This window comes from Anoplopoma fimbria, chromosome 9 (genome assembly GCF_027596085.1).
Source record: "Anoplopoma fimbria isolate UVic2021 breed Golden Eagle Sablefish chromosome 9, Afim_UVic_2022, whole genome shotgun sequence".
Taxonomy (NCBI): domain Eukaryota; kingdom Metazoa; phylum Chordata; class Actinopteri; order Perciformes; family Anoplopomatidae; genus Anoplopoma; species Anoplopoma fimbria.
The window spans coordinates 28,792,619-28,818,981 of NC_072457.1; the positions used below are offsets into that span (position 1 = coordinate 28,792,619).

The following is a 26,363-nucleotide window of genomic DNA, read 5'->3' on the forward strand; positions in this document are numbered from 1 at the left end:
CGGAACCATGACAGAAGATGACGGATACAGTTGTCGCGGAGGGACAAGTCAAGTTTAGAGATGGAAAAAAGGTTAATTCCGCCAATATTCCTCTTCTTTTTGAACTTTAAAATATCTTGCCATTCTTAAGGGCCAACTGCAGGAATTTACTTTGTCATTTATTGATTCTTTTCAAACTTCTCCACAGTGGAAGACTCGGTGTGTCGTCCTTCGGAAGCCTTCTCCGGTCGCAGGTATGTGGCAAACCACTTTTATTTTTAACTATCATCTTGTTATTCTCACTCAAAATGTGCACATTTATACAGCGACACACAGTTCAGTTCATTCATCTGTATCGTTCAGCACTAATCCCATTTGCTTTTCTGCAGTTTAACTAATCACAACTTGTCAATTGGTGTCTTGGCTTTGCGCCACAGAAGCGCATTAGGCAACATATCCGTGTCAACACGTGGGGATGTCTTGCAATAATAAACCAGCTGATCTGAAAGACTGATTTCATGTAATGCCTGTGTCTTTCACATTAAAAGTCTGAATATTAAAACTTTTTTAGTGCTAGTTGGATACCTAGATAACTGACATTTCCACACTGAAACAGAGGTTTCTCTCTTTAAGCTTGGCAGGAAAAGAAAGGAGCATGTGTCAAAACAGAATTGATTTTCACTTGAGATGCTGTGAGGACAGACAGGTGCCTCTAAACATACGTAAACATGTGGCCATGCAGAAAGTGGGTGTAATGTAGGCTACTCTGCTGTATGTCTGTGTCTGTATGTTCATGTGAATGTATTTATGTCTTTGCTTTCATCACCAGCTGTGCCGGTGGATCAGTTCATTGTTTTAGGGTTTGTTATGACAGCTGTGCCATGAACACAGGCAGGCATGCAGCAGGGATTACAAAAAAGTGACTCTTGTTATTTTACAATCTGGTATTAAGCACAAAATTACATTTTAAGCCTGTCCATCCTTAAAGCTCCTCTATGTGTGTGTTTCTGCTTCAGACTGTCTGTCTCTGCTGGTGTACAAGGAGAAGAAGAAAGGGAAGGAGAAGGGCAGCGGCCACAAGGAGAGGCTCAATGTAACGCTGGAGGTACGTTAAGCTGCAGCAGACCAAAGGCTCGTGAAACACACTGGTGGTGCATCACATGCGTTCTACTGCCGTCACATGTACAGGGGGTAGACCAAATGTAGATTCCCATACAGATAGATACGGACTTGAGTTGGGTCACAAGTAGACTGACCGAATGGTAGGAGCATTGGTAAAAGAACTGCAAGAGAAAAAACAATCAAGACTATTTGAGAAACACAGGAAAATTGCATTAGATAAAGAGGAGCACTTAAGATGTAGGAGTATGCACACCTAATAAATTACATTACATTACAGTCATTTAGCAGACGCTTTTATCCAAAGCGACTTACAGTCAGTAGTATATTACATATCATTCACCCATTCACACACTGATGACAGGCTACCATCAAGGTGCCACCATCAGACTCTAACTAACATTCATCATCCAGTCCACACCGATGGCAAGCCTTCAGGAGCAACTTGGGGTTAAGTGTCTTGCCCAAGGACACATCGACTGCCGAAGCCGGGTATCGAACCACCGACCCTCTGATTGGAGAACTACCTTGCTCTCCACTACACCAAATCCACCTGACCTCAATCAAGAAAGGAAACTCTTGATTGATAAGCTATTTCCTTGAGATAATAAAAAGAATACAGAATAAAAAAGAATATTAGGAATAAAATCTCAGTGTAATTTACTCTGCACCCTAAGGGGATCTGTGGCGTGGAGCCTGGGCCTGGGTACGACGGGGTAGCCTACACCCTCTCCATCCTCTGTCTGGCACAGACGCTGGTCCTGGGCTTCAACAACCGTGAAGCCCTGCTGGCCTGGGATGCTCGTGTCCGCTACAGCCTGGGAGAAGGTCAGCAGTTTGGTCTAGTGTGGATGTCACACTTCTGTGAGGCTGTTCAAGGATGGGATGTGTGAATGATTCATGTAATTGTTTCAGGGAACTGCAGTTGGTTAACAAAATTCAGCTAGTTGGTTTGTATCAGGTTGTTTATTGTCTTTGCAATATGCACAAGACGAGCAATGATCCCAAAGAGTTGCATAATGCTGAAAAGAAGTTTTTTTTTATTTGTGGATCAGAAGTCCTAACAACCCTCTTATAGAGAGTTTTATGTTTCACGGATTGGAAGGTTGATTCAGTACTAGTATCTAAAATGTTACTTAATCAAGCCTTAAAGCAACATTAGATGCTTCATGACACAGTTATCATGGCCATAACATGTTTTTAAAAGTAAGGCCTGAATATGGTCATATGTATTCACAGTAAGAATACATAAGGTATGTTTACGTAACTATCAGGATGTTAAGCAGTGTTGCTGAAAAACACACTCCACTGGAGGACACTTGCTAGAAGGGATTAAAGAATAGACGAGTAGAATTAGACAGAAAGATCAAATCTGTCTTCCATTACGCCTGTCCTCTGTCTGCAAAATCTGCTGTTTCAACTTCCCACCTTTCTTTTCATAGTGGTCAGCTGAGGGACAAAGGAAAAGTGCTTTTAAGGTCCACAAATAAATGCCAAAATACAGTGAATCCCATTTTATATGCCTGAACTCTGTTAGAGTTGCCTTTATACAACTTAGGAGATTTACTTGATACCAGTTTGAGTTTAGTGTAGTGTGCTGGGAAGCAAGGCTTTTAAGACATACTGCAACTCCAGGGTCCTTTCTAGAGTAGTATTTTGTTGTGACCCTCCTCTATGTAGCCATTACAGGCTTCTCCTGCACATGAAGAAGTTTGCATTTTTTCAGTTGCCCATTGCCCTGCTTTAAAATGAACTCCTCCACCTGCTCTCTCGATACAGTCCCGGCCAAACAGCTCAAAAAAGCGTTTTATCCGTTTTTAAAAACTCTGGCTTTTAATTATAAGTTAGCAGTGGTACACCTAAATATTATAACTTGGATCCGTCACAAATCGCTTTTTACCTCTGTCCAAACTTTCCTTTTTTAACCTGACTCATTGAGAAATGTCCCCTTTTATCATGAATTTTAATAACATAATTAAATAACTCCAGCCTGATTTTTAGCTGTACTTCACAGCCAGGCTGAGTTTAATTTACATTTTTGTGCAGCAATAGGTAGTACTGTCTGTACTCATTTTTCTAAACTGATATTTTTCCTTCCTCCTCTTTCCAAAATGTCACCTTCAAGATATTTTTGAAGGCTCCATACTATCCATTAATAATATTACGAGCAAGAGTCTACTTCTGGAACATATTTCCAGCTTCATAACAGCACATTTAATATATATATATCTATGTGTATATATATATATATCTCTCTTCCAATGTAAAACCCACTGCTAAGAAACACAATTGACCTAATATAACACAGCTGTGCTTTCTGTTGCTGATATAGTTTTAAACAAATCCAAATGCCTGCAGTTTGTCCACAGTGCCAAAAGTAGAAAACTAAATTACCTCAATTTACCCTTCTTGCAAACTGTGAATACTTTGTTGTTAACAGTTTCCAAAGCATACTGAATCCTGGCAGCCGTTGGTTTAACATAATTTCATTTTGCTAAAATACGCTTGCTTGAGATCAGTAAATCTACATACCAGCATGATGTTACCCTTATTTACATCTTTGAATGTGTAGCAAAAGCCCTTCAGTCTTCCATACAGTCTGAAGATGAAGCAAATGAGCTCATTCTATTAAGGTAAACAAATTTTATATGAAAGTTCTTCTGTTAATATTATTAAATTCCTTATTTTGTACTAATTCATGGTTGCTTGTAACTCAAAAGTTACTTCTTGTTTTTTATAGCTTGTTTAAAAAGCCCCATTATGATATCCTATTGGCACATACTGTATTTATCTGTTCATACTACTGTATATGTGTCACTGCACAGTTTGTTTGGCTGTGAGAAGGAGAGACAGACCTTTTGCACTGAAAAAGGGCCATCTGCCCAAACTGAGCTGTGACAAATTGCAGCCAGTAGAGCTTAAAGAACTAATTAATCATCATTACCACAGCTACTGTGTTTTCAAGTGCGTGTGTGTGCACAGCTATGTGTGTGTGTGTGTGTCTGTGTGTCTGCCCTGTTGGTGTGTACTTCTTACGATCAATAATACTTTAATTGTCTTTAAGCCATTCCAACAGACCACATACTCTATTCTTACCAAACGTTTACTCTCCTCTCTGTCTCTCTTCTCCTCCTTCAGTCCACAGGTTTACTGTCAACGTTGAGCCAGGTACCAAACTAGAAAGCGGCCCCGCCTCCCTCCACCTGTGCAACGACCTATTGGTCCTTACCAGAGGTGTCCCGCCTGTCGTCATTGGCCACTGGAAGTTGTCTGCATTGCGTCGATATGGTGCAGTGCCAAATGGCTTCGTGTTCGAGGGGGGACTCGCTGCGGATTCTGTAAGTCATTCCTGTACTGAGAGGGTTTTGAGGCAGTGTGAATTTAGACAATGTGACCTGCAGCCAAGAAGGGCAACACTTTAACACTGATAGCTGAATAACAGCTTTTGGCATTGCACAGTACCTCACGTCCCTGGAGCTGCTGCTGTTGTTGGTGTGTTTGTCTTATTTGTGGGTAACTGATCAAACCTAGATGCCATATGGTCGGTTTGATTTCTACATGAGCTACATAGAGCTTAACGGGGGTAATTTCTGAGAGAGGAAATATGAACATTGAGATTTCAGTTACTCTTTTCCCATATAAATTGACAATTTTCCCTTTTTAAAAGATACCCTCATATATAGAGAACTTGCTTGTAACTCACTTAACCTGTAACTTTGTCATTGTTATATACAACCACTGCAGAACAGTTTTCTAATTCAACTTTCGTTTAAGGGCTTCCCTTAGATAAATTAATACTGCTTTCCATTTCTCTGTAGTACTTACAGGTTGATAGATCTGTAATTTGACACTAGAAAAACTCACATGAAAACCTGTGATTTATTACAGGTTTTTATAGAAGAACTTTATTACTATGTGTGAACCCACCACACTGTACGCCTGCCTACCAAATAATGCAATGTATGTGTGTGTGGTTACCAGGGTTTAGGTATCCTCAGAATGTCCTGTTGGTATGGGCATGAATGTGAAGAATGAGAGGCAGTTTTATGTTTTGGATGTGTGTGTGAGACACATGGGCAGCAAGATAAGTGTCTAATGGGACAGTGTTTAAAGTGTCCATTGTGGGATACCAAGATTGCTAACAGCTGCTGTTGTTCTGATTAAGATGCCTGAAAATGTTTTTTTTTCTATCTCTCTTGTATAGTGTGGCCTCTGCCGTCAGTGTATGAATGGGTTTGAATGATGACTTGTAGTGTAAAAGCGCTTTGAGTGGTCGTAGGACTAGAAGAGCGCTATACAAGTACAGTCCGTTCACCATTATTCACTGACTGAGGTGTGTTAGTGTTAAGAGAAAGTTCCTGCACCTAGTGAGGGCTGTGTGTGTGTGTGTGTGTGAGTGTGTGAGTGTGTGTGTGTGTGTGTGTGTGTGTGTGTGTGTGTGTGTGTGTGTGTGTGTGTGTGTGTGTGTGTGTGTGTGTGTGTGTGTGTGCGCAAACTGTCTCATGGCTCCTACAGGAATAACCCTGAGGGGCAAAGGATCTAGTTTCAGTATTCTGATGACCAACATCTATAAATACCAGCCTCTCCTGTAGTGGTCACTCAGCCACATAGCACCTGCTAGCTACACTGTTAATCACAGTTTTTTCCTCTTCTACATATTACCCAGCAGCCCCAGAGGCAGTAGAGAGAGGCCCCCTTGGCATGGTGCAGAAACAGAGTGACAGAAAGAGAAAGATGGGAGAGTCAAATCGACAAGCGGCATTCCTTACATGAGTGCGGAGTGTTAGCTTACATTTCTACATGTTTATTTGCATTTGGCGAGTACGTGTGAGGCATACCAGTGCTCTGCAGTGATTTTATGGATTGTTGTTTGGTTTCACCAAAAGCTGCCTTTTCTTTCGGTAATAAAAAAACAACTTTGCTGGTAACAGTCGAATTTCTGACCTTTTCAAATATAAGTACATTACTCAAAAATTGTGAACATGTTTCTTTGCACTTCACTTGAAGCAAATGCAGAGTTCTTTTGGAGCACGTACAGCTGCTTTTTGTGCAAAGTTATTACGTATTTACATGAGACAATCAGGCCATGATCAGTGCAAAGATGTGCAAATGGTTCAATTACTGTATAATATTAGGTTGCACTTTTTTAGCACTGTGCTAAGAACCAAATACTTATACAAAAAAGCTCCTTTACCCTCTCTGCTCCCTAATTTTCCTTAAGGCCTCGAGCAAATCATAAAGCTGGTCCATTGGTCATCTAATGCTGCTGTATAAAAATATTTTACCCTTGACTGCCACCCTGCTCTCTGCTGCAGCAGCACTTTGAAAGTCAGCTGTGTCTCGGACAATTTCCGGCTGCAGAGTTGTAGACGTTCACCACATTGACACAACAAGCCTTTCTGCTGCCATGGACACGCACACACATTCCCTGACAGACAACCGACCAGTCCTGTGGGACAACGGGCAGTTGTGCTGTGCAAAGACTTTTTTACTAGACACCAATCAGTTGAGGCTGTGTGCCTTTGGTTGCACAGTCGCATGCACACAATGTGTCAGTGTGAATCGTATGTAGTGATATGTTTACTTCAGATCTCCAATGTGATAATGAGGCCACGCTGTTCTATAATCGATGATAGCTGTGTTTTAGCCAGATGGATATTTTCTGGCTTATCAGGTCCACACGTGTTCCTGCTGTCCCTGTGACACACACACACACACACACGGTTTCAGAGTGCCCATACAGACACAGTAATAAATGATCCTCTGCAGAGGCTGGATGGCCGTCAAGCCTGGTGATCTAGATAAAAGCAATTTTAAGCTGACTTGCTATGTCAGTAATCTTTTCATGTTCCTCAGCAGGCACAAATACACACACACCTTATATTGTAGTACAGTATCATATCAATGCACGTCAGAGATTTGTACATGTTACAAAGTATTACGCTGCATTTTTGCCCAATGAAAATTTAGTTTCATTTTACTAGAGCGCCTGAAAACGAATATGACGCGACTATTCATATACACTGGGCATGCAGGTGCCGGTGTAGACAGAAAGTAGATTGGTTGCTCAGTAACAGAAAATAAGAATATCTTGCTCTATACAAACAGACAGATTTCGAATAAAGATTTAAAAGTTTCATTTTTCAAACTTGTGTTACAAGGCTGCAGGTTTTGCTGTATCTCACTCATACACACATCAAACGTACTTCAAATTTTGCTAGATTATGGGTCAATACATTTGGTCAACACAAATCTATTACATGTCATCAGACAGAGATTTGGTTTGCCTGTTAACATCTTACAGAAAAGCTGCTTCCTTCTCTATTTAGTATAATTTATCACTGTTGCACTAAGAAAATAACATTATTTCAAGATGAGCTGCCATGCAGCTGAACTCAGCATGTTTGTCCAACAAGGCCTCTCTGTTCATAACAGACAAAACATTATTATTGCCCTTCGATGAAATGACTGAAAATTGAGAAATAAGTTATTTCATTCCTATAAATCCTAAGGATTTTCTTTCTAATGATGGTATATATCTCTTTCTGTTTAAAAGGTTACATTGACATTACAAAAAATGTCTTGCAAAGAGAAAAGGCTTCTCAAGGACTCTGAAGTTGTTTTTTTGCAGTTAAAACTAGAAAGAGCTACATTTCTGAATTCTAACCAAGATATTGGAAAGTAATGCAAAAAAACCATTTCTTGGCAAAGAGTAGGATTTATTAAGTTGAGTTATACCTAACTATGCATGTACATTTACAAACATCAGAAAGCTTTGACCGATCATTCTTAAATTTATACTCACAATCACGCTCTGTTGACTTTAAAGCAGCTATAATCAATATTTTTGCATAAACAATGGATTAAATGGAAATATGGAAATTAGCTTTTAGTTATATCTGGTGCGATAAATATATTGTGCATTGTCCCTGTTCAATGAACAACAAAATAAAAGTGTAAGATAAATTACTTTGTGTTATCTAAAAACGGTCGCTCATAGTAACAAACCCACAGAGACAGATAGCAGCTGAATAAAGGGATCAAACCGGCTTGAGCCAGCAGTTTTTGGTGCTGTAATTTAAAAGATGGTGTTAAAAAGGTAAGTTGTTAAGCAAAAATCTTAGAATTGTCCACAGAGTATTTTTTATACATGATATGTGAACTCTTATGTTGTCGTGAAGTGGTTCGGTGCAAGCCACAGTTTGTGTTTACCCTTAGTCCGATTTTGATGTCTGAAAGGCTAAAGGGGTACAACAGGGCTTCTACGTGGCTTGTAACCTTGTAACTTGTGACTGTTAGGTAACGTAAACACCTTTCTGACATACTTTACAAAACTAAATTCATAAGGGCCAACATCTCAAAAGTCTATCAATCAGTTTAGATGAATCATTTGGATTAAAAAAACAGCATCTTTGTATAGTTAGTTCACTATGTAAAGTCCTTGCTTTAATACAAGCATCATCTGAGCTAATAGCCTTACAGTGTGAAGGTATTTTCATACTGAATCTGCTCCTGTTGTGAAAGTCTGACTGAGCTGGTGATAAGCAGCGCGAGCATTTTTTTACTGACTCGAGAAAATACTATAAAATACATAACAGTTAATGAGGCTAACAAGTTCCCATTACATTTAATGACGAGTGATGATTCAAGAAAGCTACTAATTTATTCAGCTTGAAGAACTAAATGGTGCTCTGAACAACAACAGCCTTTTTTGAAATATGTTGCTTGAAAGACTGACTCAGATGTTATTGACAAAAATGTTTTCAACAATTTGCTGCTCTACTTTCTCAGCTCTTTTTTTTTATTAGCCGCAAACAGTTCCTTAAGAACAAAGACGTAAGGGCTTTCTTTGGGGCTTTTTTTCTTTTTTGCTTGTCTTGTATTTTCACAGACTCATACCTCTGTGTGGGTTTGATAGCGGAGTGGGGGCTGAATTGAGAGTTTTATGTAACCTTTAGAAGAAAGGCTTGTTGCTGCCTCAAGCAGCCTTGACTTCACAAAAGTTTTCTGGAACTCACTGAGTATTGTTTGGCTTCGCGCAAAGATGATTTTACTCTAAATTTCATCATCTACTACAACATTTCTCTTAACTCTGCCATATTCACCAGCTCATTGGAACTACTGCACGCTGTTTGCTGATATCATATTTTTTTTCTCATCCATCATAGGCGTATGTCTCTTATTGATGATGCTGCTTGTCTCTCTTCCCATCCATCTTCCAGGGGCTGGTGTTTTCTTCTTGTCCTGTTCAGAAGGAGAGCAGATCAGTTTCCTGTTTGACTGCATTGTCAGGGGCATCACCTCAAGCAGGACGCCTCATGGCCTGCGACCTGCCCTGCCAGGTGGGCATGCACTCATGCACAACTGCACCCATGCACGCACACATTCACAAATGCGTGTAAGCTTTTTTTAAAACTACATAGACACCTAAATACTTTCAGCAATATTAGCGAAAGAGACACACTGTTCTGAACTTAAACAATCAATCACATTGGTGACTTTGTGACCTCCATTATAAAGGTTTATCTCCTGTTGTGTCAGGCGCCATGCTAACGGAAACACCACATGCTTAAAGCCCCAAGGGTTACCGTGTGGATTTAGGGGTCATGCCTTTTCGTGTGACTTGTGTGCTATTGTAACGGACTGCTAATTTCACAGGCATTTCTGAGACCACAGATATGTAGACGGAGGGTTTAATGACAGTTGGAAAAAGAAAAGGACACTTGCTAAGGATATGACAACTCTGTCATACCTCAGAGTAAACACAGACACAAGGCTATCTCCCCTAGGATACAGTAAACACACACACACACATCTCAGGATCTGGTTTTGGACATATGCCCTTTTTTGTCAAGAAACTTTGATAATCAGTCAGGTTAAATCGGTGGAGAATTTACGCCATGATGGAGAAAAGTGACAAGTAACTACTTTTAGCTTTTTATTGTTTCATACTCATCACATAGCAAAGAGGGCGAGAGGAGACCTTTCATTCTCTGTCTTTTCAGAAATGAGTTACAGCCAATATAAAAGAGCACTTGACACTCTTTGCAGTCAGTCATCATTTAAAAGTATAAAACTGACTTTTTTTGATCTGCACACAGTTTTTTAATCTCTTTCCTACATGCTGATAGATTCCCTTCAGTAAGAATCAGTAGAATAATTCATATCTTGCTTGTCAGGGAGTTCTCCACTTGCAGTTTTGTATTGCAGAGTGACTCAACCCTAAAGCTGGTTTTCTTCAACATATAGATGGCTCACTTTGTGATCCAGATCCTTATGATCACTATGATCAAGGCTTAAGGAGACATGTTGGTACGTCTTAACACGCTGATCTGTTTTTATGCCTCCGTGCAGGCAATAGCCATGGCCGGAGGCGTTATGTTTTGGGGTTGTCCGTTCTAAACTGTGTATGCCGCCTGTCCCATACTTGTGAATGAGGCATATCTGGAACACCTGGAAGGAATTTATTCAAATTTGGCACAAATGTCCACATGGACTCAAGGACAAACTGATTATAATTTGGTGGTCAAAGGTCACTGTGACCTCACAACAGTCCCATTCCCACGAGAAACGATATCTGTATCAGCTGACTTTACGGAACATAACATAACAAAAATAACATAACATGATATTGTTCCACTGACAGGGAGCCTCATGCTTACATTGGTTGCTCAGAAATCTGTACTTATGTACATTTTTAATTGATGTGTTTTACTTACATCAACTCATAATATACATAATAGTATTTTTACATTGTGGTATTGCTACTTCAGCTAAAGTAAAATCTCTTAATCGGAATATTGAGAATATAACATGTAGTATAAATGTATACGCTGTTTTGTACATGTTGCATGGTCAGCATTTAAAATGTCCTACGTAAAACTTCAGCCTCCCTGCAACATTTATTTCTAGAGTCTGGCAGCCTGCGTCAGTCCGCTCTGAGGCCCGCTGTAACCCCCCGACATTCAGTGCTGTGAAGCAGCTATACTTAGCATAGACCAGCTACGTTAGAAATGTTAGCTGACACCTCACATAGCGTAGTGAAGATACTTGGCATCTGCACGTAAGCATTAGCTGCTGTGCTCCAGAGGCAGATATCCAGGGGTTAGGTTGTTCACACCTATACAAACACCTTGACCCACTGCAACTTGCACACTCACAGACCCTATGTATAGCAGGCATTAAGTGTGTAATTGGCAGGGTTTCACACTAAATTGATGTTCCAACAGTTAGCCGAGGTGCTTATGAACTCCTGGGAGAGGTTAAATTTACAAGTCACACACGGCAAACCTCTTAAAGAGGAAGGAGGCTGTTGCATACAGTAGCACCTCTACGACTTCTGCCCATGTAAAGAAACAAGAGTTATCTCAGCTCTGGTTTTGTGCCATGTTTGTTTCTGAAAGGCATTCTAGAACACTAAGGTATGTTATGTTTTCCATGACAATGTTTTTCCCTTGAATTATTTCTATTCAGGTTTTTAACTGCATGTACACATCAAAATTACAGTTAATTTATTCACTCCAAAGACTATTTAGACCACAGTGTAAGTAAAACATTTACTTTGCAGAATAGCTGGATTAATACGGCCATGTGATAGCCTGGCGACCTGTCCAGGGTACCTCCGGTCACCATGTAAAGGATAAGTGGTTGCAGATAATGGATGGATGGAAGAAATGTTCTCAAAACTGAACTTGAACTCACCCCTTTTACTTAATGATTCAGAAAAGATGATGGACAGTGGGAATTGGCGTACAACTGGGTCATCTTGGCTTCATTCTTTTTGCTCACACACTCTGAAGGTTGTATGTTTTTGTGCTCTTTTTGTGTTTGTGCATGCTTATATGTACTGCAGATCTAAATGCTGATCAAGTGTCAGCAGAGGAACGAATCAACCAAGAGGCGTCACAGCTGGAGAAGAGACTCAGCATGTTGTCTCAAAGCAGCCTAGCCAGCAGCACAGGTACGTTACACTGTTAACTTCACTTTAGGATATATATCAAAAAAATGTAACTCATTGGCACTCTGTAATGTATCAGATGGATAGTATGCATCATCTTTGGGCCTTCAGATATTTGATGAACTTTTGGGATTTCTTAGTCATCATTGCTCTTGTATGCGTCTGTCCACACAAAGGCTTAATCTTTGCTCTATATTTATGAGATCATTCTGCCACGATTACGTTTGTATGAGTCAGAAATGTGAACTGCAGCAGGTTAGAGGACCTGTGATTCATTTTTGCTTAACTTAAAAAAAAACCCACTGACTGCATAGAAAGGCCTGCAAAAACTTGAACCGTAGCAAATGAGAACCGTTAATCAAAAAATGATTCCACAAGGTCATAATATTTTATATCCAGAACCTAATTAAAGACATTATTTATATATGTATCATTAAATATTCTGATTATATAACAGTAACTTTGTGGTTGGCTTCTTTGTGTGCAGATTGGTTATAAATCACTTCGCCAGGATCTAATAACTTTCTCGCCCTCTTCAGCCTCCACTTACAGCTGTAGCACATCTGTTGCCGGGGACGACCAAAGCAGCATCTCCAGCTCCTCCTCCAGTCAATCGGATGCAAGCTATGGAAGCAGACTTCCATTTTGGGTGGAGCCGTTAGCTAGACTGCACCTCTCCAACGAGATGGCCTCTAGCTCCTCCGCAGTGAAGGCTTTGAACAGTTCAGACGAGCGGCTTTATGCTGCCGTGATGGGAAGCTCGGGGAATCGTCCATCCTCCGCCCAGCTGCATCCTCGTGGTCTCCATGACAGCGGGCGGCAGAGCTCATTAGACAGTGGGATTGGGATAGCGACAGGCAGTCAGTCATCTTACTCTGGGAGCTTCTCCTCATGTACTGGGAGTCTGGACATAGCCAGCCAGGGAGGGGAGGCGGAGTTTGGCTCTGTGACCAGCCTACCTGCTCCTCCTCCTTCTTCACCTCCCGCTGTTCCTACCCCCACTCCTCCTCCTCCTTTTCAGTCCACACTTACCCCAGAGCCCAGATCTGATACCTCCTCCCCTTGCCCTTGTGTCTCCAGATCTTGCTCTCGTGCGTCCGAGAGTCACAGTGGAGAGTATCAAATCCCCAGCCTGCTAACACTGCGGTATGACACCCCTAGGAGTCTGCTCAAGACCCTGTCCCTGGGGGAACCATCCATCCATGGAGGCCCCCCTGAGCTGGGCAGGTACAGCAGGTGCAGTGGGGATGAATGGGGTAGTCAGGGACAAAGGTTGAGCAACATCCCCACAGGACCCGGGGCTCAGGGTCAGGCCATGATGCAGCGCTCGCACTCCTGGGGCAGTGAAAGGGCGCCCCCTGTGGACAGTGAGGGGAGGTCCACACCTAGAGCCCTTCTAGTCCCTGGAGGCCTAGTTTGTGGAGAAACACAGGTAATTGTATTATCACTCTCTGTCAATACAAAGCAGATGTATTTATGTAATGTATGACATTTAAACCCCTCTTCATAAATTGGATCTCAAACCAGTTATTTATCACATATATTTTACACAGGCTCTATCTGAGGGACCAGAGAAAATTAGTTTTAAAAAAAACAAACAATCATAACACCACAGTCTAAAACTGCGGAGATTTGGTTAATCGCATAATAAAGTGCAATCCAAGAAAACTGATTGTCTTCAGCTCTGTTAGTGCTCAGCACTATAGAGATAAGTGGAGTCTTAATAAATTAAATAACTTTTTCATGCTAATCACTTACTCCAGCTCTTGGGTTTACTCTCAAAGATACTAATTACTCCTCTGTCTTTGCTTCGCTGCAGTGGTATTTTTTTATCCTTGCATTAATGAATGGGATTAGCTCCTCAGTAGAATTTGGTTTTGAAGTTTTAAAATGAGGAAAGAATCATGTTGAGTACAAGTGATACCGCTGGGGTTAGCAAATCGACACCTGCTGTCACAGATGTTAAGCTTTATTTGACTTGAAGCAGTGCTGTTTATTCTAGAACCTGGGAGAAAGTGTCAGGTTTTTTTTTTGCTCTCACCAGGCAACAAGGTTGAATGTACTCTTAACTCCTGGGGACCTTTGGCCGTCTGTTGTTTTAGTATGTTACATCTGTTTCAGCCTGGGTAGATTCTTACTTTTAATATGAAATTAAGAGGCTCTGCACATTTTGATCCAGTTCTGGGTTCAAGTATTCGATAATGAATCAGAGAAAAAAGTAAACATTTTGTTCACCCCACATAGTGATTCAACTTGAGTGTCTCTTTACTTGTCCAATGCTTGTTTTTCTTCTTAGTAGCTGGGGATTTCTAGATGACATGAGGTCCCCTTTAATACAAGTCCCAGTGCAAATAGGGCTTAAGTTTCTTTTAGTCAGTCTTGTTGAGGGTCTACTTTTCTCGAGTTTTCCTCTGTTTGGCCTTTTGCAATTTTAACTTTTGCTGTGTGTGGGACTGATGCACAAACAGTTCAAACAGCAATTATGTTCCCTCTTCACATACACACTGCTACTTGCAATTCAACCTAAAGACTCGGGTGTGTGGCTTTATAATTGTGATTTATAGACAATGCCTCCAAGGCTCGCGGGGAAGATGAAAACACTGGAGCAGGAAAAAGTATACATAAACATAACTTCTGTGTAGAATATACTTGCTATTCTGTGATTCAAACTGGGGATCATTAGCATCATAAAACATTACTACTACACTAGAGGTAACTTTTTAAGACCATACATGGGCTCATTCTGTAAGTTTTATATGGTCGCTGCCATCCTGCATCACATGCCCCCACAGTTTCTTCCCTATTGGCAGTTTAGCCTCCGGTCCAAGTGACTTTGCATGTCTTTGGTCTAACCACCTCAGAGCGTGGAAACATGGTGAGAGGATTCAAACACCAAACAGAAGTGATTGGGAATCAAAGCCAGGTCCTTTTCATTGTGAGGTGTTGTTGCCACCCGCTGAGGCACTGAACCGCCAATATGAAAAAACAAAACTGTAAAAAATGAGGTGTGAGTTTCCAACTAAAACCTGTCGAGAGCCGTTGTTGTTTTTCCTGTAATACTTTTGTCTGAAACCTCAAAAGCCCTCAGAAGAGACCTCTCCACATTATGTCTAATTAATTTTCCGATGGGTTGTGAAAAGCACTTCCCTCTTGTAGCAAGTAAATTGCCATCAGAGCAGGAGAGGAAGCAGCATGTCTTGTGATTTCTCTCTCTCTCTCTCTCTCTCTCTCTCTCTCTCTCTCTCTCTCTCTCTCTGTTCTTTATACACAATGTTTATACTGGAGTGAGAGAGAGCAAAAGGGGCCAAACAAAGTTAATGAGTAGTGATGAAACCCTCAGAGAGGAGAATCCTGTTTTATGAAACAGAAAGGACTTTTCTTTATTCATCATTACTTGACTCTGAAGTGTCAGCGGTTCAATGTGGCAAAAACTACACATCCTTTATGTCGGATAATGAGACAGTGCCTGAGTCCACAAGTTGTATTATGTACGTTGAAACAAAGCGTATGACAGATAATATTCCTGAAGCTTGAGTCTGCTGCTTTATTAGCTGCTGTGGGTCAGAAAGAAATGGTAAATTGGGACAGAATGTCCAGATTTCTCATGCCAGCCACCCTTATGTCCCTTGTCTACCACCTTTAAAAATGTCAGCTCTGTCCTTTCTGGTCTGTATTAACGTTCTTTCTTAATCTCATGCCCTCACACTTCCCCCACTTTCTCCTGATCCGTCTGTTTCAAAAGCCTCTCTGTCCTGCTGAAAACAATACCTCCCTTCTCTAAAACTCCTTTCTAACCAGTTTGAGCAGTTGTTGTCGTTTTATTCCTTATATCCAGTAACAATGTTGAATGTTGCAGTAAAAACACTTCACCCTTCCTCGACAATAACATCTCTTGTTGCTGTAAGCCTGCAAATTTCCCCGCTGCGGGACTAATAAAGGATTATCTTATCTTATCTTATCTTATCTTGTCTCTCCAGTGCAGTCACGGTTTGGACAACTACATTACACCAGAGCAGTGGCGGTCAGCGAGGAACAGATGCTTGGTTCAGGTAAGATTGTATTTGCCTTTTAGTTCCAGGTGTGGAGCCATTAAAACAGCTTTTGTTTGCTTAAAGCTTACATTTAGTTTCAGTCTGAAAGAAGAAACACACTCTTTCCACTTAAAAAAATTAAAATGAAATTGATAAGCAATAAAACACACCCTTGCTCGTTTAAATACTCTGAGGTTTATGTTATAGCCTTGTAGGTCTTGTGTGATCAGTAGTTAACGGTGGTTAATGTTTGCACCCTTTCAGTTACATAATATCACATGAAAGGAGCATCAAACACGCTTATTTCTTAAAGCCAATATAAAATTAATAAGTACTTGAAGGCAATAGCTGAAATATAATTTTTGCCATTTGTATTCTAGGTTGCCACCTCTCCATCAGGCCTGTCACCTTCTGCAGATACACAAGGTATGTTTGTCTATGCAATTAGTGATTTGGGGAGTTAATTTACTCTAGTACTGTTCTTAAAGGAGAAATATGTAATATGTTTGCTAAGCCTTGTTTTCCTTTGATGTTCGACCCGCCAACATATAATGTTGCGAAGATGTTGGCTCAGTGTCCTCAACCTGGCAACCATTGTGAGCTTCTAGTCTGGGGAGCAGGGTGTGGAGAGAGACGTCTGTTCAATGTTTTAAATTCTGACTGCAGTACACATTTAAAACACCGGCTGTCGGTGCTACATATTGCTCCTCTATGTGCAATTTCGAGGTACTTGTACTTTAATGCCACTGTACTTCTACTCCACTACATGTCAGCAGTAAATATAACATTTATTTGGAAATTCAGTATTAGACAATAGTTTATAAGATATGATGCATTGCACAGATAAAACAAAAAAAGGCTGCTTACATGTTCATTCATCAGTAATACAATCAGATAAGATCATATATTTTCATGTAGCACTGAGGGGGTCTATTATTTTGCTTCTACTATTACTATAGGTGTATTTGGCTGTTACAACATACTAGTACTACTTTTACCTTAGTTATATTGAATGAAGAATTTTCACATTGTTGTTTTGTAATAAAGTAAACTTTGCTCCCAGATCCTTCTCTCTGTGTGAGAGAGGAGCAGAATGGAGCTGGCTACAGGTTAGCAGATGTAAAGAGGTCAGTGCCCTCTCTGCCACCTCTGCCTCTTGCTCTGAGCATGCATCGGCCAACAACAGCTTGTGGTAAGAAAATCCCCGAATGTCTGTTGTTTTCAGGTATGACTCATTTGTCTTGGAGCCTTTATGCCTTCTATGACCTTTGCTGTTTTTATGTCGTACTATTGACTTCTATATTATAAAAATATTTCGTTCTTTTTTCTTTTGATTTTTAAAAAAATAAATATTTAACTATGGCTCTATAAACAGACTTTTTTATGGCTTTTTTTATGACCATTTGACAAACTATGCTGTGACTTTTTTGAGATACTATACTATGAATTCTTTCAACATGATATACCATTACTTTTTCTGAAATACTTTACTGTGAATCTTTTGTGACTTTTGAAGTTTTTTCGACACACTAAACTGTGCCTTATTTCATGATTTGTGTTATTATGTTTTTTCAACATCCTATTCCAAGACTTTTTTGACAGACTATACTATGACTTTTTTCTACTTTTTTAAACATACAATATATTATTTTTTTTCATTTTTCAAAATACTATACTAAGATTTCTTTCGACTTTTGCGACAAACTACTATGACTTTATTGTTCTTTTTTCAAAATACTATACTAAGATTTTTTTTGACTTTTTGCGGCAAACTATACTATGAGTTTTTTTGATACAATGACTATGACTTTTTACGACGTACTATGATGCGACATTTTTCGCCAAAATATATTATGACTTTTTTTTTTTTTCGACATACTATACTATGACTTTTTTTCTACTTTTTTAAACATACTATACTATGACTTTTTGACACAATGTTTGATGACACAAAATATTATGACTTTTTAGACACACTATACTATGACTTTTTCGACATACTATACACTGACTTTTTTTCTACTTTTTTAAACATACTATTATGACTTTTTTTTTTTGACTAAGATTTTTTGCGGCAAACTATACTATACATGACGTTTTTTTTTTCTGACTTTTTTTTCTTTTTTAAACATACTATATTATGACTTTTTTTCTACTTTTTTTAAACATACTATACTAAGATTTTCTTTGACTTTTTGCAGCAAAATATATTATGACTTTTTTTTCTTTTTTCGACACACTATACTATGACTTTTTTTCTACTTTTTTAAACATACTATACTAAGATTTTCTTTGACTTTTTGCGGCAAACTATACTATGACACGACATTTTTCGCCAAAATATATTATGACTTTTTTTTCTTTTTTCGACACACTATACTATGACTTTTTTAAACATACTATGATACGACATTTTTTGCGGCAAACTATACTATGACTTGTGACTTATATACCATTACTCTTTAAGACATTTTTGTACTACAATATGTTTTTTGACTTTTTGTGATATACTTGCTTTTTTTCAGGACATAATATACTATGACTTGTCCTATCAAGAGTGTCACTGCTTTCATACTGACCCTTGCTGGTGTGGAATAAAATGGGCAACCAGCTTAACAGCTAACCTTTTCAGATTTTTCTTCAGGTATTTTCCAGTCTGCCCATGAAGCTCCTCCGTGTGTAGCCCTGGACACTCGGCTCCATAGGGACAGCCATGTTAATTATGTTAACATCCCCAGAGGGGCCCTACCAGCTACAACTCACGGAGAACTCCTCTACACAGAGCTGGACCTGCGAGAGCCCATCTCAGCTCCAGTCTCCAGTCTGTACAGTGCTGTCAGAGGTAACACTATGCAGCTTTGCAGACCCAAATGGCCAAGAGTTTTTCTGTTGCTCCTTTCCCTACTATCTGGCTTCAGGTGAGCCATGTATTAGCATACTCAGCATTTTAGTTTCAGGCTGGGGGCAGAACAAAGAACTGCAATATGGCAAAAATGTTTAACTTGGCTTGAATGGCATCTGTCTTTCTTATTCACTGGCTAATAAATAGATGACCTTACACCCCTACCATTAACACACAGCTACTTTTTCTTTCAAAATGTTCTTTGGTTGAGAGCATTATGGAATTGCTGATTACCTCTGCGTTTATATATATATATCTTTTTTGCAGATGTGAAGGGGCAGACCAGTAAACTGAATTGATTGGGAGAAACAATTTATTCGTGAAAAAAAGACATATCAATGACATTTTTAGACTATGAAAATTGATCTATTTACAACAGTTTAAACATATTAAAATTCTAAACTGGTTTGAAGTTTATTCCATCACAATCAATGAAGTTGTGCAATGCATGCGACAAATTTTAGGTTACAGATCACATAACGGAAATGTCTTCTGTTCTCTCCCCATTTACCGCTGATTTCCCGACCAGAAGAAGGCTCCGTCAAGTACGCCCACCTCGACATCACTGCCATGGAAACAGCTCAGAGAGTGGGGAGGGAGCATGTTCAGGGCCGAGAGGACAGACTGACTCAGCTGGAGAGCAGGCGGTGAGGGCCACCAAACTGACTGCAACGCCCAACTGACACTTGAAAATAGTTTTCATTGCTGATTCTGTCCATCTCCGTAAATAAGCTGAAGTGCTTAATTGCAGTTGATCATAGCAATCATTGTACTTAAAACACACCCACAGTTATGACAGTGTATAGAAATTGCCAAAAACATTTTATCCAACTAAAAGTTTTAAGAATCACTAAATACTAATGTTAACCACTGATTATATAGCTATGAACAACAGCTGTACTTGCCAACCTGGAATTTACTTCAGACTGTTTGAGTGTGGCACCACTTGTTGCTCACATCTTAGCAGCATACAAGTTATACTTTGTGGAAATTACATTGGCCCAGGCTGGACATGACTATCAGGACAAATTGTCCAACACTTGGAACTAGTGTTATGGTGGTGGAGAGTCTGAGGAGATGCAACAGAAGGAGTTTGAAAGGCTTAGCCTGTTAATGACACTACAGGGACTGCTTTCCTCTATATGATCTGTAAATAGTGAATGTTTTTATCTTTGCAAAGACAATGAGAGTGATGCTAAACTATATTTTTTAAAATATTACTGTTTGTATGCTGTTGGCAACTGTATTTCACATTAAAGATTGCTGTTATCTTTTTGTGTTTCAGTGCTTCCAAATTAATCTCTATTGAATTATTCTTTTTAAATTAGTCAATATTTCAGCAGACTGAGATGTGAGTTACTACAGTGGCAACAGCCTATCTGGTGAAACATTTGTATGGCAGACGGTTGTGTACAAATTGGTCAGCAATGTGCAGTTGGTTGGCTCTTCCCCAGGACCTGAATTATCCCTCAGCAACTAAACTCCATCATTGATCAAGAGTGAATCAGCTGCTGCTCACCAGCCACCCCCACAAAATGTTGCTGTCTTGGGATTATGGCCACATAGACGTTTCTTCTACAACTACCTGCCATTAGTTGTACAAACAACCCACAAGTCAAAAAAAATGTATGTCAAATAACACTGGAAAAGTAGAAAAACTGATTTCTTTCTGTTAGTTCAAGGGGAGCACTGTGGTGGGAATAACTTCAGGTCAGTCATGATCCCTCAAAGCTCATTATGCTCAAGGCCGTCACGGGAGATCTTGTTCGACAAGTCCTGCATATGTTTCTTCATCTGAAATCAAACAAATACATGCATGTGACCAATTGATAGTTGAGTTTGGTTGTAAACTACCTTGGCACATTTATCAATCAGAATATACGTTACCTGGTGTACCAATTTATACAAGGTAAACATACATTTTCTTGATTAAACACTTTCCGACAGCCTTTTGTTTACTACCAAAAACAGCTGAGTTGCAAGTCTAGAAGTAAGACTGCTTTTCTACAACAACATTAAGGGTTCTTAACCTGTGTCCCCTATTTCTTCGTAACCGTTTTATTCATGCCCATTTGATGGCAAACTATATAATTAAGAGCTAACAGAAAGCCTTTTTCTCCCTCCTTACCTTGTAACCCATCTCCCTGGTTTTCTCAGCTAGTGTGTCGTATTTTTCCTGGTTCCTCTTGATGTGCTCTTTGTCTCCTAAAGACTCAACATGTCGCAACTTCTGGTGGGAAAGCTCCAGCTGCTCCTGGTAATGGCTGTGCTTCTCCACCTTGGTCTCAAAGTGATGCAGCTCCTCCTAAGTGAACAAGGAAAGGAAGGCAGTGAACACAGAGTGGCTTTAAGTTCAGTGAAATGCATCTCAAGTACTGACGAGAGGAAATGTAACCCTGTGACACAACTGATCTTAACGCCAGATATCTTTTAGTAGAATGGACACTTAAATTGGTTTCTTCACAGTTGATTTGGGACAAAGGGTGAAAGGAGCACAATGGGAGAGTGAGTGGAATGTGATCAGAATAATGTGCGCTTTATGGCTTACCATACACAAGTAGTACTTAGCCACAAAGTACACTAAGATTTAGACTTTAGCACTGTGATAAAACAAAAAGTGGTGGAGCAAAAGTGCCCAAAGCAATGGATGAGCTACCTTAAGAGAGTCCAACTCATCTTCGCTGAGGTTCGCTCTCTTGGCAGACTCCCACAGTTCAATCACACGGGGCTCCCGAAACTCTACAGAGGAAGAGCCAACAGACACCAAGATTAAGTGATGGAAACTCACCAATACATGCACACTCAACAGGGAGCATACGTTTTATGAGAAACAAGAATATTTGCTGAGTAATTTGGAATATAAACAAATTAAAAAAGAGATTAAAAACACTGTTTAAACAGAGACAATACTATAACTGTTTTCGACATACAAACCATGTTTCCTTTCACGATGACTTTTTGTTTACTTTTTCACAACTTTCTTATTAAGACTTTTTTCGACATGCTACTATGAATATTTTCCTGACTTTTTTCGACATGCTATACTATGAATATTTTATATGAATTTTTTCGACACGCTATTCTGTGAATTTTTTCGACATGCTATACTATGAATATTATTTTTTTCGACATGCTATACTATGAATATTTTTTTTATGACTCTTTTATGAATTTTTTTCGACACGCTATTGTATGAATATTTTTCGACATGACTTTTTATGAATATTTTTTCGACATGCTATACTATGAATATTTTTTATGATTCTTTTTATGACTTTTTTCGACATGCTATACTATGAATATTTTTTTCGACATGCTATACTATGAATATTTTTTGACTTTTTTCGACATGCTATACTATGAATATTTTTTATGACTATGAATATTTTTTTCGACATGACTATGAATGATTTTTTCGACATTTTTCGACATGCTATACTATGAATTTTTTTGACTTTTTTCGACATGCTATACTATGAATATTTTTTTAGACATGCTATACAAAAAATATTTTTATGACTTTTTTCGACATGCTATACTATGAATATTTTTTATGACTTTTTTCGACATGCTATACTATGAATATTTTTTTTATGATTTTATTTTTTCGACATGCTATACTATGAATATTTTTATGACTTTTTTCGACATGCTATACTATGAATATTTTTATGACTCTTTTAATTTTTTCGACATGCTATACTATGACATTTACTATGAATATTTTTTTCGACATGCTATACTATGAATATTTTTTATGACTTTTTTATGACTTTTTTCGACATGCTATACTATGAATATTTTTTGACTTTTTTGAATTTTTTGACACGCTATTGTATGAATTTTTTTCGACATGCTATACTATGAATATGTTTTATGACTTTTTTCGACATGCTATACTATGAATATTTTTTATGACTTATGAATTTTTTCGACATGCTATTGTATGAATTTTTTCGACATGCTATACTATGAATATTTTTTTATATGAATTTTTTTCGACATGCTATATATGCTTTTTTATACTATCACTTTATGATAATACAATTTTTTTCGACATGCTATACTATGAATATTTTATATGAATTTTTTCGACACGCTATTCTATGAATTTTTTCGACATGCTATACTATGAATATTTTTGACTTTTTTCGACATGCTATACTATGAATAATTTTTATGACTTTTTTCGACATGCTATACGATGAATATTTTTTCAGAAAAGCTGTATGTGTGTTTTCTTTCTCTCACCGCTGTCTTCAGTGAAACCCTCATGGCTGAGTTTACGGAGGCGTTCGAAGCCCTGGTTGAGGTCTCTCATTTTCTGCTTCAGGTCAGTGTGTTTCTGGTGCAGCACATGCTCTTTTGCGTCACCCTCCAAGGGAGATATCACATTCTTGTGTATTTCTATTGAGGTGAATAGGCGGAGAATCCATGAAGAATAGAGAGAAGAAAGGAAGAAGAAAAAAGAAGAGGAAGAAGAAGGAAATTAAGCAATAAACGATACAAAGAAAAACAGTATTTAGTAAGGTGAGGTTAGTGGTAGCAATTAAATAACCTGTACATTTTTATATATAATTTCAAAAGGACAGGCTTTTTCTTCATTTTTCACATTTATTTTTCCATACCAAACATTGAGTAGCTTATGAGTCTAATTTCATCAGTTGATACCACAATGTGGTTATGAAATACCTGCATCTCTCACAGTAGGAAAAGGTGAGGAGATAAAAAGCGAACAAAGGCCAATTGCACAACAGTTGACATTTGGATCAAAAGAAAAACAAGGCAAAATGGAGACTGGGGAAGGCAGCAAAAGTGTGGGTGGATGGAGGTGATGGTGCTGGGGAGTTGCACGGACACTCCCCTCAAGGCAACTTGTGATTGGTTCAATATTTGAATGGATCAGACAAGCAGAAAAACACCTCTGGCTTGTTTGCCACAAATGTGAAGCTGTGGAGCGCTAGTAGCAAAGATCTTGCACAACAAAAACAGCTGCAAAGTGTCAGCCACATTCCAAAGGAGACCTGCCTTTCAATCTTGCGTCTATCTGAAACACAGTAGGTTGGGCCTGTCAGCTCAGCTTAAAACTCACAACTTGATGTCATGTGACAAGCACTGATGAAGCACAGAGCGGTGGGTGGCAGCATGTGCAGGCTGATACCTTCCAACTATGACCACAAGACTGAACGAGCAGACAAAGAACATTTCCGACTTAGGACTGATTTTATTGATAACTGATCTGAGCAACAGCAGAATTGATATCCAGAGATTGTGAGAATGTGTTAATCTTTGCAATCATTTACTTATAACTATTATAAATTTGGCCTTATTGCTCAGCAAAATTCTCTAAGTTTTAGTTGAATATCTAAAATGTAATCTTGGAAGTAATTCTGTTATGGGCTTAGGAACAAACCTGGGATCAGAACCATAATTATGCCTGTATACAAAACATATAGAGGATAGCAAAGAGGAAGAGAGGGCTGTAAGGCTCATAAACTTGGCCCTTAGAAAATACTGATTTATCTAAGTGGAGCTAGTGTGATACCTCAGCTCAGCAGCAGAGCAAATGGGATTAATTCAAGTAGCTCACCCTCGGTCCTGCTGACAGTATCCATGAGGATGTTGTACTCATGGGTCTTGTCCTTGTGATGTTGAAACTCCCTCTTCAGACTCAGTAACTCCTCGTTGGAGAACTTCCCTGAGATCTTGGCCTGGTGGGGAACAGTCATTGTAGGCAGAAGGGTGTTAGTCTCAAAAGCATGACAGTAACAGACATATATTGAATGGAAAGGAACGACAGGTGGTGTTCCAAATATGATCACTGCTTGTTACGGTACAATTCCTTCACTGTCAGAAGGTTTAGGTTAATTAATTACAGCAATGTCTCTGGAATATACAGACTCAAATCTAAACACTCAGCGGCCTGTCAAAACACAAGGCGACCAAAGCACCATTATACACAGAATACACTATATGCTTACGAGATGTGTCAATTTTTTCTTAGAAACACGTCATCTAAAAGATTACAGATTTTATTGTTAGCAACTTCAATAAGCAGAGATTTTAACGTTTGCATAAAAAGGAATTGTGCTTTAAGTTTTAACCCCACTTCAAAAAAATAAATTCATAGGTTTCTTTCCAAAGAAATTTGTTAATAAAATCAAGAGCGTTGTTACAATAATCTTTTTGTACTCTGGTCCTAAGCAACTTCTGACTCAAATTGTGTAATTTGGGAAATTCTGACAAAGCTACGGCAAGACTTTTCTCCATTTTCACTCCCTATATAGTTAAATACTTCCCATCACAAAGTTCCTAAAACACAAGGGCCTAATGGGACAGCACTTTGGTGCAAAATATCATATTACCATGACAACGTCAGAAAATGTTATGTAAATTTTGGGTAATAACTGTACAGTTTTTACCTCCTGATTTGAATGTCTTCCAGGCTGTTGTCTCACGAGATAAGAGGTAATTGTCAAATTATTATTTACTCGTTTTTGGCAAAACAGATTCAATAACAAAATGAAATGTTTGATGAATAAAGCTGTGTAATAGAGTCCCTGCTTGCATTCCTCTGCTTTGATGTGTTTTTATGTTTCATATTTAATCCTTAATGTTTCATAGCAAATTTAAACTTAAAGTAACTCTGATATGTTGTTCATTCTGTACACATGACACCTATTAGCCTTGTGTCCAACCTGGGAGAGGGATCGCTCCTCTATTGCTCTCCCTAAGGTTCCTTTATTTTTTTCCTACCTGTTTAAGGGTTTTTTGGGGAGTTTTCTTGTGCCGATGCGAGGGTCCTAGGAAGGAGGATGTCGTATGTATACACATTGTAAAGCCCTCTGAGGCAAGTTTGTGACTATAAAAAATGTATTGAATCAAACCTAATATGCAAGGCTCAACACCAATGTGCCGTCCTCTTTGTTTACCTTTTTTTTTTTTCTTACGTCTCCGGCTTCCACTGGTAACCCCATATTTAAGGTCATATTGTGAAGAATTCTGGGTAATTTCGAGCTGATTTGAGGTTGATGTCTTTATTTTATCTAACAGCCGTGGTTGTCTTTCACCAGAAATAACAGGGAGCAATGCCCCCACAAAAATGAGGCCATAAAATCACGGCACTATTTCAAAAAATGTTTTCTCGTCCTCCTTCCTCTACACACATACACACCTTGTTCCACAGTTTGTCCAGCCTGGGATCGTCAAATATGTCTCCCTCTCTGGTGTCGTGGTCCTTCAGGTGGTTGCTCTCCAGTGGTCGAGTGTCTCTTTTCCCATCCATTCCATATTTGGCCAGGATCACTACATCACACAACACAGACTTTTTACAAAAAAGCTTACAACTGCTGCGATAAATGATCCTGACATGAGC

General features: G+C 39.0%; 2 protein-coding genes across 2 annotated transcripts in view; one reads left to right on the forward strand and one right to left on the reverse strand.

Annotated features, from left to right (window-relative positions):
* On the forward strand, window positions 1-19,639 carry LOC129095223 (protein Dok-7-like). The gene is given in 14 exon segments (XM_054603584.1): window positions 1-71; window positions 188-233; window positions 996-1,084; window positions 1,776-1,926; window positions 4,237-4,410; window positions 4,413-4,436; window positions 9,321-9,440; window positions 11,951-12,058; window positions 12,595-13,487; window positions 16,033-16,104; window positions 16,467-16,512; window positions 17,150-17,278; window positions 18,731-18,928; window positions 19,518-19,639. Coding segments are annotated over 14 exon segments (2,226 nt in total). The 5' UTR covers window positions 1-17.
* The window catches only part of lrpap1 (low density lipoprotein receptor-related protein associated protein 1), a 13,141-nt gene continuing 6,071 nt past the window's right edge, over window positions 19,294-26,363 (reverse strand). The window contains exons 3-8 of the mRNA XM_054603585.1: window positions 26,163-26,293; window positions 24,579-24,699; window positions 23,240-23,395; window positions 21,645-21,727; window positions 21,117-21,293; window positions 19,294-20,782 (exon numbers count right to left, since the gene is read on the reverse strand). Coding sequence (XP_054459560.1) covers window positions 20,714-20,782; window positions 21,117-21,293; window positions 21,645-21,727; window positions 23,240-23,395; window positions 24,579-24,699; window positions 26,163-26,293 — 737 coding nt within the window. The 3' untranslated portion in view covers window positions 19,294-20,713. The remainder of the gene's footprint in view (window positions 20,783-21,116; window positions 21,294-21,644; window positions 21,728-23,239; window positions 23,396-24,578; window positions 24,700-26,162; window positions 26,294-26,363) is intronic.